The sequence below is a fragment of the Mobula birostris genome, chromosome 2 (assembly GCF_030028105.1).
Source record: "Mobula birostris isolate sMobBir1 chromosome 2, sMobBir1.hap1, whole genome shotgun sequence".
In the NCBI taxonomy this organism is placed as follows: Eukaryota; Metazoa; Chordata; class Chondrichthyes; order Myliobatiformes; family Myliobatidae; genus Mobula; species Mobula birostris.
Genome location: NC_092371.1, coordinates 139506164 through 139521434, shown reverse-complemented (window position 1 = coordinate 139521434; position 15271 = coordinate 139506164). Strand labels below are relative to the sequence as shown.

The window sequence follows — 15271 nt, the reverse complement described above, 5'->3', positions numbered from 1 at the left end:
TAGTGACAGATCACAGATAAAACAACAGAAGAATTAGTAAAGTAACCAACAGCAAAAGACAACAATGGATCAGTTAAGGAAATTCAAAAGGAGTGGAGAACTATTATGAAATAACATCTTAATTGGATTTGCTGCTCATGGGACCAATGCTTACCCCTCTACCCATATTTATCCACTTCCAGAATAGAGAACGAGTCATCCTTAATAACTGAAAGAGGTGCAATTCAGAGTAACTGGAATTGGGTCATAAATTATATAAAGAGAATCCATAACAGATAAAGAATGAAGATGTACAGATCACTCCAGACATGAAACACTATACCTGAAACAAGCAAATGAACCTACAGATGTCAGACAGTGAGATAACAACAATGTGCTTTCACATTAGATGATAAATTGCCAAACAGCTAGATGAGCTAAGAGATTGAAAAAAAAGGAAAATATTGCATAATTACATCAGCATTGAGCTTACAATGGGAATAATCAAACAATCCATCAGAACCCAATGAGTAAATGTAAAAAATAAGCAACAGCCAAAACACACACTTTTCTTTTGCTTTCCCAATGAAGGCCAGTAAATCATTTGCCTTTTATCAATGTCTCAGAGGATCTATCCTGGGCCCAACATATTGATGCAGTTGACGTTTCGGGCCAAGACCCTTCAGCAGGACTGGAGCAAAAAAGATGAGAAGTCAGAGTTAGGTGGCAGCCCCAGCTTTTAACTCTGACACCTCACCCTTTTTTCCTCCAGTCCTGCTGAAGGGTCTCAGTCCAAAACGTCAACTGTACTCTTTTCCATAGATGCTGCCTGGCCTGCTGAGTTCCTCCAGCATTTTGTGTGTGTTGTTTGGATTTCCAGCATCTGTTGATTTTCTCTTGTTCATGATTTTCTTATTACTACCATCACGAAGGAGGCACAGGAGCCTGAAGACCTACACTTAATGTTTTACAAACAGCTTCTTTCCCTGTCATCAGATTTCTGAATGGTCCATGAACATTATCTCGCTATTTCTCTTTCACATTTAAATTCATTTACTTACCACGTGAACATCGAAATATGTCGTGAAATACATCCTCTGCATGAGCAACCAACACATCTAAGGACGTGTTGGGGCAGTGCGCAAACGCCACCACACATTCCAGTCCAAAATAGCATTTCCACAATGCTCAGCAAAGCAACACAGAACATAACAAGCAACAAAACAACAACTGCAAGAGAAGTCCCATTCCTCCCTTGCACCCACCCACACAGAGTCTTCTAACTCTAGGCCTCCAGTCTTCGGCCATTGGGCTCCGACTTCCAAACTTCTGATCAACCTTCGGGCTTCAATCTACAGGCCCAGTGACTCACCAACCCTCATGTCTCTCATGTCTGCAATCTTGAGACCCACTTGGAAAAGCCTGACATCCATAGATATCCTTCATCACCTGTCCACATTGCTGCTCTTCAAGCATGGGGCAAAGGCCGTGACTCCAGATGTCCATCATCACCTGTTCACGTTGCTGGCCTTGAAGCATAGGGGAAAGGCTGGACTTCAAATTTCTTTTGCCCCATGTCCAACTCATTGGCCTTCAAACATGGACCAGAAGCCTAGACTCTGGTCTGAACACTAACTTCTGCATATCCCTGTCCCTAAACCCTAACCTATCCCTTAGATGGCCTCCCCATCCACAAACCATCCCTATTAACTCAAAAAACAACTAAATCTGAATCATAACCTTCACAGAGACCACAACTTGGCATGACCTTGACCGGAACCCTTAATTAAAATACTTGCAATATTTATTTTTTATTGTAAATTTATAGCAATTTGGTATGCCTGCACTGTCCTGCTGCAACAAAACAAATTGCATGACTATTGCCAGTGACAATAACCCTATTTCTGAATCTAACCGGCATATCCACATGCATACTTTATATTTTGTGACATGAAACTCTCTTATCCTTACTCTTCACATTTTGTTATATTATTCATGGTTTAGAATTATTCAGAAATTTCTAAATCATTCGAAGACTACATGCTCTATTTTTGAAATGAACACAGAAGTTTTATGCTTAACTTGTAACAAATCCATTTTACAGGGAAATTACTCTGCATTTGGGGCCATATTTCTCGAGTAGATGAAGATCAATTCAGCTTTAATTAATTCAATGGTGTAGCTCCAGAGCAACAATAAAATTAAACTTTCCACTAGGATTCAAAAAAAGTCATCTACATTAGAATTTTACTTCCTTCCAAAAATAGACTTAAAAATTAATGCAACATTTTTTCCTATGTAGGAGTTAAACAAAAAGTAGTGACGATGTGTCAATGGCATATATTTTTTCTCTGAATTTAAAGAACCACTTCCTGAAGAAAACCCACACATCTTGAACACCAACATTCAATTATTTCTATTACTTTCTCCCATCCTGTTGTGCCAAATCTATTATCTGGGAACTTAACAGACATAAAGGTTTAAAAACAGCACGCATGTTAACTGAGCACCTAATGTATAAGCAAAATATTCATGTTCTTCTTTACAATGAAAAAACTGATAGTCAGCAGGTAGTATTGCCAAGCATAGAACACGATGTAAATAAGCATTATACAAGCTAAAAACAGACAGTCCAAGTTGCAATGTTGTCTCAGATAAGAGCAAACATCAGTAATCAGCTTAAGATGTTCCATTTGCACAGAGAATCAGCATCTCATTGTCATCCTCCAGCAAAATAAGTGGAGTTGATCAATATCTGGAGCACTACAAGGATGAAACAGTTCTGCTCCATGTTAGGCACAGAGTTGAGAGACAAAGAGACACTTAAGTATAAATTAGTAATGCATTACAATAATAAGTCCTAATTTTGTTCACCGAACTCAGACTACACTTGTAGCCAAAAAAAATGGAGACCTGCACTGCAAAGCTATGCAATGCAGACACAGGCAGGTAATGTAGACACCACCATGGAATAGGTAATGCAAAAGGATACAGCCACATACTATTCCAGAAAATACACTGATGCAAAATTAATGCAGCAAGAAAAAAAAAGTACAACAAGCTGCTGGAAGAACTGAGCAGATCATGCAGCATCTGGAGAAGGAGAGAAGCAGTCATTGTATTGGGTCAAGACTGGAGCAGGACCAAGAGTGCAAGAGGAGATAACCAGCACAAAATGGTAAAGAGAAGGGGTGACACAGGAATACTAATTTAGGTTTGCTCAAAGAGAAACTAAACCAAGTCAAAGGTGATATATGAATCAAAAGGTTTTAATTACACCCTAAACAATTATTTGACATGACAGTCGGGATTCCGCCACTGAAATTACCTCAGAAATTTGGAACTCAATGAGCAGCAAAAATTGTTTAAAGAGTAAATATGATAAAAATATTTTGATCAAATCTATTTTAACAGTGCATAACATTTCTATACATTTTCACACTTCAAAGACCACTGAATTCTGTTCCCTTACTGGTAAATCATTGAGGCTTCTTCCCAGTATGTGAAACACAAGCTTGCCACACTAAATTCCAAGATAATATATGCAAACAATATTTATGGAATATTTTCAGGAAAAACTATTAATAATGTAACATAACGAAGTAGTACTTATAGTACTTGTTTTTTTAATCCATTATTTTAATGAGGATTAAACTGCAGAGTTTGATTTAATCATCCACCTGAAACACAGGTTATTAACAGTGGGTAAAAAAATACCCTAGCACTGATAGCAAATATAAGCAAGAGAACTAGGAGCAAACAATCTGCCATTCAATCAGTTTGTATTACCTTTTATCACGGTGCCACATTCCGATACTTAACCCTCACAAATCCAAAATTCCTTTAATATTCACAATTCACAACATCACCAATTTTTGCGTAAATTGCAAACTTACCAACCAGATCCCCTACATTGCCATCTAAGTAGTTAATGTATATATCAAATATTAAGGATTCCTGTACCAATCCCTATGATATATCGTTGATCACAGGCTTCCAATCACAAACTAATCCTGCAATGTCAATTTGTCTCCTATTACCAATTGTCTATCCAATCTGGCCCAGATTCCAAGTCTCTAACCTCTAGGAACAGCCTTCTATGTGGGAGGTTGTCAAACATTTTACTAAAGTGCATGCAGACTACTGGCTCCTTTATACCTATTAACATCTTCTCAATCAAATTAATCAGGAACACCCACCAACAAAACCACGTTATCGTTAATCATTTCATGTCCTTCTCTGTATATACTGATAGTGCTTTTAAGGATTTTTTCCCATGAGTGGGCTTGTAATTAACTGGCTTATCCCTGCTACTCTCCTTGAATAAAGGAAGCACATCTGCTGTCCATAGGTAATGAAGATTTAAAAATCTGTATGGCCCTAGCTAACTTCACCCTTGCTTCCCATAGTAGTTTGTGAGAAATCTCATCAGGCCCAGCTGGGGAAGTGGGAAGTGGGAAGTGGGGGGGGGGGGGAGAGAAGAGGGGAGAAATTAGCCACCATTATATCCACTAAGGCATCTAATTACTAATTTTTAGTGATATAACATTAAAAAACTTCTGAATTATCACAATCTCCTCCACAAAATCTCAGCTATAATATCTTTCTCCCTAGTGAACATTTATTTAAGACCCCACTCATTTCTTTTGGCTCCACACAAAGATTGACCTTCTGGGGCCCTAACAAGTCCTATTTGTTTCTTGACTATTGATTTACATTTAATATGTCTACAATTATTCTCATATGCCAGTGATATTTCATTGATCCACATTGCACTCCCTATTTCTTTAATACCCTCTACACACTGTACTCCTGTAGGGCTTGCCTTTTTTTTCCCATTGATCATGTTCTGAAATGTCTTCAGGCATCTTGGAGTTTCAGGATTTTGCTGTTTTTGCCTTTCACCTTCATGAAAACACAGTGGCCCCTAACATTTTATTGAAATATTTCACAAATTCCATTTTACAATAACAACATCGTTTCTAGGTACTATGAACAGCCATTGGGAAATTGGTACTCTCTAGAATTGCAAGTCAGGCAGCCAAGTTGAGCCTTATTTTATTTACAGCAATGAGTGTGATGGATCTGATTAAAAACCATCATGCCAATAGCTATGTTCAGACAACCTCACTCATTTTTAGCCATAGGCATTTTAATTTCACTCTGCTTCATTCCAGAATATAATCTTGATTTTTTGTAGTGAAGTTATCATTCATCTTCATTTAAAAAGAGTTGTGTGCTCAAATTTAGAAGTCTAGACTGCAGAAATATGATTATGGCTAGGAAAGTATGAGTGTTCAGCAGAAGAAATTAGAATCAGAACAATGGAGTGGTTGGAAAAATGTTACACTCAAATTTAAGCACAGAAAAAGGCCCTTTGGCCCATACTCGTCTGTGCTAACCAAGTACACCCAAGCTAATTCCATTTCCCAGCACTTGGCCTATATCCTTCTAACCCCGTGTCATCCACATAATGATCTAGTAGTTGGTTTCATCTGCTATCAACTGCTGTGAAAAAAAAGTTGCGCCTCAAGTTCTTATTGAACATTTCACCTCTAATCTTAAAAGTATATTCTCTAGTTTTAGACCTGCCAACTCGGGAATAAAGACTGCTCAACCCACCCTTGCCCCACAGGTGTTCACATCCACTCTACAGCTCATCCATCTCTCTCTGAAGTCCCTTACTTGCAATCTGACTTAGTTTATCATCATCAACAAACAGATCAGTAGTTCTCTTTTCGCCCTCTTTCTTAAACAATTGGTTCAATTTGTAGTCCTTCATTCCATTGGAACAATTCCAGAATTTACAGAACTCACAAGTCGAGAACCAGAGCATCTACTATCTCTAAAACCATTACTTTCAAAACTCTAACATGTAGACCATCGGGTCCTTGGGTCTTATTGCCATTTAAGCTCATCAGCTACTTCCACTTCCCTATTTTGATCACTAATTAGATCCCTCAGTTCATTGTTCCCACTGCACTCTAACCTCTCTAATATATCCAGATTTCAAGTGTCTCTTTATATGGGCCTATTCCACAATGTATCTCTAAATAAAGAAATTAACTCTGCTTGTGTCATTTCCTTATTTCCCAATTTAAATTTTCATTTTACTACATTTGACCTTGTTTTTCCTTTCGACATAACTAAAAAAGCTCAATTTATTTCTTGTCTGTACATACTCTTATCCACTGTGCTATTTTATGAGTTTCTTGATCCTTCTTTGTGAGTTCTATAATGCACTCAATTTTCAGCCCGCTATTTCTGCAACTTTCTAAGCCCCTTCTTGTGATTTAGTACCAACTTTAACTTCTTAGTCAGGCACTTTCCCTTTCGAATCTTTGTGTTTTAAATATATTTTAATTTGCAGCAAGTGTATTATTTCTTTAAATACTACCTATTTAACACTTTCAGCCCCTTTGCTTTTACCATTTATCTCATTTACTGCTTTTGTAATTTCCCCTTCTTACTATGATTCTCCCTCCTGAATTCTTTTTGAGGTTCCATCTCACCACCAAGTCAGCTTTAAACACCGCCAATATCACTCTAAGAGGACTGGCCCAGCTCTACTGAAGTGTAACCTGCCTAATTAGAACACATCCCAACCAAGCACATTTTCAGCAGCAGGCAAATAAGAGTGCAGGCTGGGAAATCAATGCTGAAGCAAAAATGCACGACAGGAAGATGCAGAAAGGTTCAGGGACGGAGGATGCAAGGAAAAGATCTCATGGAAGACAAGACATAAACGACAGGGAGGGAGGATGGGAGAAAAGGGAAATGGGAAAGGGGAAAGGGGAAATGCTGTTAATTGATAACTTTGAATTTTTAATAATTATAATATATTTGATTTGCAGTATAAAGATGATCAGTGAAAATGTTTGCACTTATGCCAGATAATATAACTCAATGACCACTTTCATGCACGACACTCTAAAGATATCAGGCACACAACAGGGACATGAAGTATGTCTTCAGCAATAGTACAGCAACAGAGGGAAACAGGTTCTAAACTGTGGAGGCTTTGGAGAGCATTCAGAAGAGGTTTATCAGGATGCTGCCAGGATTAGAGGGTACAGCCACAAGGAAAAGTTGGATAAACTTGTGTTGTTTTCTCTGGAGTGAAGACTGAGGGGAGAAACAGATTGAGTAGATAACCAGAATTATTTTTATCCCAATAGAAATGTGGGCAACTTCAAGGTGAGAGGTTATTATGGAAAGCAAAAAAAAAATTGCAGTTCCTTTGGCGATGATCTTTGCATCCTCATTGGCCACAGGAGTAGTACCAAAAGATTGGAGGTCGACAAACATTGTGCCTTTGTTGAAGAAAGGTAATATAAATAATCCTGGGAATTATAGATGAGTTTTACATCATGGTGGGCGAACTATTGGGAGAGGATTCTTAGAGGATTTATGAATATTTGGAGAAGCACAGTGTAGATTAGGGATGGTCAGCTTGGCTTTGTGATAGGCAGCTGTGCCTCACAAGCCTTATTGAATTCTTCAAGGTAGTGACAAAACAATTTAATGAAGGAGGAGTGTTGGACGGTGCATATGGAATAAGGTAAATAAACTTGCAGCACATTTGCAGATTGGCAGGTATGATGTTGTAGGTATCACTGAATCATGGCTGAAAGATTATAGGCTGGGAGTTTAATATCCAAGGATACACATTGTATTGAAAGGACAGGCAGAAAGGCAGAAGGGGTGGTGTTGCCCTGCTGGTAAAAAAAAAAATGAAATCAAATTATTAGAAGGAGGTGACATAGGGTTGGAAGGTGTTGTATACAGATCCCCAAACAGTAGTAAATTAATGCATGCCAAAAAGGCAATGTTCAAATAGTCAGTCAATAAGCAGGTAGACTGGGAAAATCAGGTTGGATTCCAGGAAGGGGAATTTCTAGAGTGCTTAAAAGCTGTTTTTTTTTTAGAATAGTACATGGTTAAACCCCCTGGAGGAATCAGCTAATCTGGATTAGAGTTGTGCAGTGAACTAGAATTGATTAGAGAGCTTAAGGTAAAAGAACCCTTAGGGGCAAGTGATCATAATATGATCAAGTGCACCCTGAAACTGAGAAGCATAAGCTGAAGTCAGATGTATCAGTATTACACTGGAATAAAGGGAATTACAGAGGCATGAGAGATGAGTCGGCCAGAATTGATTGGAAAAGAACACCGACAGGGATGATGGTAGAACCTTCGAGATGGTAGGACCTTCGAGAGAACCCTTCGTTCTCACTTATCTATGCCTCTTAATATCTACACCTCTATAAGGCCTGACAAAGGGTTCCGGCCCGAAACGTTGACTGATCATTTCCACGGATGCTACCCGACCTGCTGAGTTCCTCCAGCGTGTTGTGAGTGTTGCTTTGACCCCAGCATCTGCAGGGTATTTTGAGTTTACAAGGTACAGAACCCTGAAGCCCAACACCACCAGGTTCAAGAGTTGCTACATCCCTTCAACCATTCAGTTCTTTAACAATTTTTTGTTTATGCCCTCTCTTGTAAAAACTATATAATTTATGTTTTTCTTTTGAATGCTGATTATACAATTCTATGTGCCTGTGACGCTGCTGTAAAGAAGATCTTCATTTCACCTGTACTTGTGGAAATGACAAAAAACTCTAACTTGACTGCCTGTGATACATCTCTGAAAATCATTGATTTAAGAAATGACAGATCTTGCAGTCTGAGCTTGCACCCTGGAATTACAAAATACATACAACTAAAACATCAATGAACTACAACTACCTGATTGTTGTGCATGAAAAGGAATCAACCCCCAGGCAAAATTGAACTGGCGTCCTATCGCACTCACCTTAATAATAAGCAAATGCTTTGAGAGGCTAGTCAAGGACTACATCTGCAGCATGCTACCACCCAAACTGGACTCCCTACAATTCACCTACAGGCAGATGGCACAATAGCCACAGCAGTACACACCGTCCTTACACATCTGGAGAAGAAGGATGCTTTTGTGAGAATGCTGTTCTTGGACTACAGTTCAGCATTCAACACCATAATTCACTCCAGGCTCGACAAGGAGCTCAGAACTCTCGGCCTTCACCCTGCCTTGGGCAGCTGGATCCTGAACTTCCAGTCAGATCGCCGGCAGGCGGTAAGAATGGGCTCCCATACCGCTGCCCCTCTAACCCTTAGCACAGGAGCCCCCCAGGGCTGTATCCTAAGCCCCTTCTTTATTCTCTGTATACCCATGACTGTGATACCATCCACAGCTCCTATCTGCTAACTAAATTTGCAGATGATACCACATTGATTGGCCTAATCTCAAACAATAACAAGGCAGCCAACAGAGAAGTCATCACCCTGACACAGTGGGGTCAAGAAAACAACCTCTCCCTCGATGTCGCAAAAACAAAGGAGCTGGTTGTGGACTACAGGAGGAATGAAGACAGGCTAACCCCTATTGACATCAATGGACCTGGGGTTGAGGGCGAACAACTTTAAGTTCCTCAGTATACACATCACCGAGGACCTCTCTTGGTCTGTACGCACCAGCTGTGCAGTGAAAAAAGCACAACAGCACCTCTTTTACCTCAGACAGCTGAATAAGTTCGGCATGAGTTCCCGGATCCTAAGGACTTTCTACAGGGGCACAATTGAGAGCGACCTGACTGGCTGCATCACTGCCTGATATTGGAACTGTACTTCAATCGCAGAACTCTGCAGAGAGTGGTGCGGACAGCCCAGCGCATCTGTAAATGTGAACTTCCCATTATTCAGGAAACTTACAAAGACAGGTGTGTAAAAAGGTCCTGAGGGATAATTGGGGACCCCAGTAACCCCAACACAAACTGTTCCAGCTGCTATTATCTAGGAAACAAGTACTGATTATCCAATTATACATTGTCATTTTTAAAAAGTAATTACTATGGGAATTGAAGCAGAAGGGAAGTGTCAGATGAGTTTTATCTTCATTTGGTACATACTATCCTTCATCCAGAAGAATGTGAAATCACAACATAGTAAGAACTCAATGCATTTTATTCCACTTTTTGGATATCTTTCTTCTTGACAAGTACAAGTTTTTAAAATGTCATACATCATCTACATAAATATGATTTCACTAACTCCATACTCACTTATTGGTTTCCAAATTCAATAAACTCCAATATGAATATATATGCTGTACAGTTGCTTCATAATTACCTATTTTGTGCAAAACTTACTTATATTTGGTGAAAATTACTGTTACAGTTATGTTTGAAGCTGCACTCTCAATTTGCAAGTAAAAGCTTACTGAAAACCATGATCTGCATATAGATAATTGCGAAGTGATTATAGTATGATCCTCTTTTGTTACTTTGTTTCAATAAAAGTTTGCTAATATTAATTTGGGGAATGAGAGTTATATTATTCTAAAGGAATTTCGTAGTTAATAAATATTTGAAATAAAAACCATTTACACTTGTGGCAAATGTAAAATATAGCAACAGCTGTGCAATGTATTTAGCCAACAGATTTCAGTTCCACTGAAGTCAAAGGAAGTGAATTTGAAAAGCAGAGCACAAAAGACATTATGTTATTATAATCCACACTTAGCTCAATCAATGAAGAAAGAATTTCTTCAAAATAGCTTTGTATTAGTCAGGTAGGAACAAAATAATCAATTGTGTTTACTTATTCTTTCAAAGAGCAATTCACTGATTCAATGTAACACCATCTACAGGAAGTATATGGCATGTGCATATAGCAAAAAAAAATCAAGCACGTTCATTGACAATTCAAACTTAATTGTAATTCAGACATAAAGCATACACGTAAAGGGAAATAAAGATTGGGAATCAAGATGGCAGAAAAAAAAACAAACTGAATAAGATTTTTTTTAAAACACTACATTCTGAAGAATAAAGAGTTTCTATGCAAGACTACATTTTCAGTCCCAGAAGGTTATTCAGGAATAATTATAAATGTTCACAATTTTAAAATCAAGTTCCAGTTCTGCCAAGTTTACTAGCTAAATATTAGGGGTCGCAACAACTTATAAAGATTTCTGAAACATCCCATCAGTTCAGAGTACCAGTTGGCAACTCAGCAACATAGGTTTCTACACTTAATCATGCATTACTTTTTCTGGACATCACAGTCCTGAGCTACTTCTCCCATCCAGCTGCTTTGAAGACATATAAAATTAAGCAATGAATGTTATTATCCTCATTAATATTCCCAACACAAAATCTGGGTAAATTTATTTTAAATGAATTTATTCATCCAGTACAGAATCCAGAAGATTGACTGCAATTGAATTAAAACTTCAAATTTTCAATATACAAATAAAAAAAATCACAAAATCTGAAATCACTCATTCAAACTTTTACATATAAAAATATATATACACATATACATGTTTGCAAGATAACTCATTTAAAATACACACATTAAAACTTTCCTCTATGAATAAATTCAAATCATTTTAGTTTTCTAATTTTTGTGAAAAATCTTGCCTGAACGTAAACACATTTAAGAACGAAACACCATAAAACATGCATGGTCAAGAGCAGGAGGAAAACAGTAGTTCAAGCCTAAAATTCCAGGGCTTCAATAACTCCCAGGTCACAAAGTTTAAATGTATTGAAATTTTAAACTGTGGATCGACAACCATTTATGGCAGATTGGGACAGTAAGTTAAGCATCACAGGAGGAAGTCATGCATTTAACAATTCAACTACTGGGGGCCATCGGTAGTTACTTCTTTTTGACAATTAACCTCAGAGAAATGGGAGGAATCTTCACCACCTTAATTAATAATTAAAATAATCTCTAACAGTATCAGCTATGGCATAAAAATACATGTGCCAGCATTATTATTACACATTCAAATATTCAAAAATGATAACAAAATGAAAGCTGGTAAACACTGAATAGGACTTCAAACTGTTCACAATATACGAGTCATTTTTCAATTGAAAAGCTGACAGAAATTAGTACAAACATACAATCTTGAAAATATCTACTCTAGACTTGTATGTAAAATTCCACCAGTGAAAATAGTATTTTGCATGGTCCTCAGCTGAGTTCAATAGTAAATTCTAACATACTGAAAACACCACCAATTCTCCCAATCACTACCATCACCAAAAAGGCCATTAGCTGGTTTTATTTCTTTAAAAGGCTCTTAAATCAATAAAAATCTCAATTATGTTCTTAAGAATTCTTGTCTTTAGCAGAGTATTGACTTATGCAAAAATCCATTTTTGTTAATATTGCCAGTGTAAACCAAAGAAATTTTTGAAATTGGGTAAGGTTTTTTCCTCTTACAAAATGAAATCTGAATATTTTCAAAGATTAAAATACAGCAGAACTGCACTTCTGTAAAACATGCATAAGAATGTTAGAAAAATAAAAACAAACTTCGTCAGCTTCATATAGGTTGGTCTACAGAAATGTAACCATATTTTCAGAATCTAAAAAAACAAAGCTTTACCAAAATTTGAAATATTGTTTGCTTTTGAGGTAAAATTCAGCACTGTGTAAGACAGTAACCACTGGTTGAATTAACCATGTCATTTGGAAGATTTTGCAGTAACGTTCAATCTTCTACAGCAGAAATTTTATTCAACCTGCAGTAGCAGTCGGAAAGGCCAACACTTGTGAATCAAATGAGAAAGAGCTTAACGAAAAAATCAGTTGATGGTAAGTATTCCGATCTAGAACAAAATCTTCTCTTCTGATGACTCAGTTCACAATTGAATATAAATACAAAGTGAGGCAGCATTATATACTAAGTCCCATACTCTAATGAAATACTTTTTTCTGACTGGCCTTTACAATATCATCTGGCGAAGGTGTACTGAAGTCAAATGGTTTTATTTCAAATAAAAGGTCCTGATCTTTCTCCATTCTCTCTGGAACTTGTCTGCTATACAAAAATGACTTGTGAATAAGCAATGAATTTTTCTTTTTCTTTATGGGATTCTGAAAACAGATAGCAAGAGCAAACCAAGATGGTTCAGCACAACAACGTTTTGTCCAAGAAGTGGTCCTTGTCCTCCTTGATGGCTTGCGATTACGAATGCTCACATTCCCATTAAACACTTTATACAAATTCACTGTTTTTTTACTTTGAGTAGAGTTTTCAAGACGTGTAGTTTTCAAGGATTTATTTTTCATGACCACTTTTGAATCAGTAGATCGCTGCCGAACAGTTTTTCCCATAGCTTGCTGCATTTTACATGCGTCAAAATGAATACCCTGTGCTTTTGAATTTTCAGGTACTTGAACATTTTCGGTTATTAAATCAAACAGTGACATATTTTCTAATTCAGAAGTATTCAATGGTTTTGAGGACATTAAAGATGACAAAGGACCAGTAGCTTTATTCTGACTTTCACCAGCTAACTGTGCCAATGACAAAGACCCTAACGGCAATATTACACTGTCCGTAGAGCTACATTGAGGGACTGATGGAGAACCAGAACTGCTTGGACTACCTTTTTTATGCTCTTCAATGAGATCTGCTAGAGATGGACTTCCACATTGAGGAAAGGACAAACTTCCATGCATTTCTACTATGTCTTTCAGACTGCTTTGACCTGCTGTATCCCATGTATCATTAAGTCCATTATTTTTTTTCTGATGTTGGTTCAGCTGTTCAACTAGATTCAAACCCTTAAGTGATGGTACTAAACACTCAGGGTTTTGTGATGACAAAGTTAAATAGGTAGGTTGGATATGATTGGTATCCCCTACTTTAAAGAGCAATTCTGTAGGTGGAGGCTGCAAGATTCCCTCAGACTTATTTTGTGTCGAAAAAGACAACTTTGTTTTGTCTGTGGAAAGCCTAGTACAATCCATCACATTAGGTAATACAGGTAAAATGAGTGGATTCAAATCTTGGTTATTACCTTCACAGTCTTTAATTAGATCTGCAAGATTAATACCTCTTTGTGAATTTATTGTAGTCTCATCAGCAAATGGGCCAATTGGTACCCTTGTATGTGTCTGCAATAAATTTGGGGTTTCTTTAATCATTTCCGACAAAGAAACACTCTGCGTTGGGGTTTGGTCACCCTCATTTGCACTTTCATTATTAATAGATTCACAAGCTACCACAGCAGCAGACGACACACAACTTTGCTCAGACTTGGTTGATAAGAGAATACTCAAATCAAAAGTTGAAGAATTATCAGCATCATATAATAAGGGCACTGGAAAACATGAATCTGTATGCTTGGAAACTACTAATTTTGATGAATGAAATAGGTCTCCTTACCTTACGATAGCCAGAAATAGTCAGATGGACAAGAAACCAAACAGGAATTCAGAAGCCCAATGGCAATTCCCAAATTCATCACATTGAAAGATGGAACCACAAGAAAAGTGAAAGAAAAAGGCATTTGTTATTAAACAAGTATATAAAATCTAATTAAATTCAGTAAACTCCAGTAAATTAAAAATAGGGAATACTTTCTCATTGCTTCATCCCAATTAGAAAGCACTTAATCCTCCAGATTTACATTTATTTCTAAATCAACTGTTGTCTGATCTTTAAATCTCAAAAAAATCATTCTCTGATTTCAATGCACTAAGACATCGGAGCAGAAATAGGCCACTTGGCCCATCCAGTCTGCTCTGTCATTCCATCATAGCTAATTCATTGTCACCCTAAACATCATTCTCCTGCCTTCTCCCAGGAAGCTTTGATGCCCTGACAAATCAAGAAAATATCAACTGCTGCTTTACATATACTTGATAATGTGGCCTCTATAGCCACCCGTGGCAATGAATTCCATAGATTCACCACCCTCCGGCTAAAGAAAATCCTCATCTCCACTTTAAATGGACGTCACTCTATTCTAAGGCTGTGCCCTCTGGTCCTAAACTCACCCACTACAAGAAACATCCTCTCCACATCTACTCTATCTAGGCCTTTCAATATTCGAAGATTTCAATGAGATCTTCCCTCATCTTCTCAACTCCAGTGAGTACAAACCCAGAGCCATCAAATACTCCTCATATATTAACCCTTTCATTCCCAAAATCATTGTTGTGAACCTCCTCTGGACCCTCTCCAATGCCAGAGCATCTCTTCTTAGATAAGGGGCCTAAGACTGCTCACAATATTCCAAGTACAGTCTGACCAATGCATTACATCATTGCTCACATATTCTAGTTCTCTTGAAATGAATGCAAGCATTATATTTGCCTTTCTCACCACTGAATCAAACTGCAAATTAACCTTAAGGGAATCTTGAACAAGGATTCACAAGTCCTTTTGCACCTCCGATTACTGAATTTTCTCCATCTGGAAAATATTCTAGCCCTTTATTTCTTC

At 37.6% G+C, this 15271-nt stretch overlaps 1 protein-coding gene across 3 annotated transcripts in view; it reads right to left on the bottom strand.

Annotated features, from left to right (window-relative positions):
- hbs1l (HBS1-like translational GTPase) overlaps positions 1 to 15271 on the bottom strand; it is a 170121-nt gene that overhangs the window by 113310 nt on the left and 41540 nt on the right. The window contains exon 5 of one of the 3 annotated variants that reach the window (XM_072249571.1): positions 11192 to 14204. The exons of the other annotated variants lie outside the window; for them this stretch is intronic. Coding sequence (XP_072105672.1) covers positions 12733 to 14204 — 1472 coding nt within the window. The 3' untranslated portion in view covers positions 11192 to 12732. Of the gene's footprint in view, positions 1 to 11191; positions 14205 to 15271 lie in introns of those variants that run through there. 3 annotated transcript variants of the gene reach the window in all.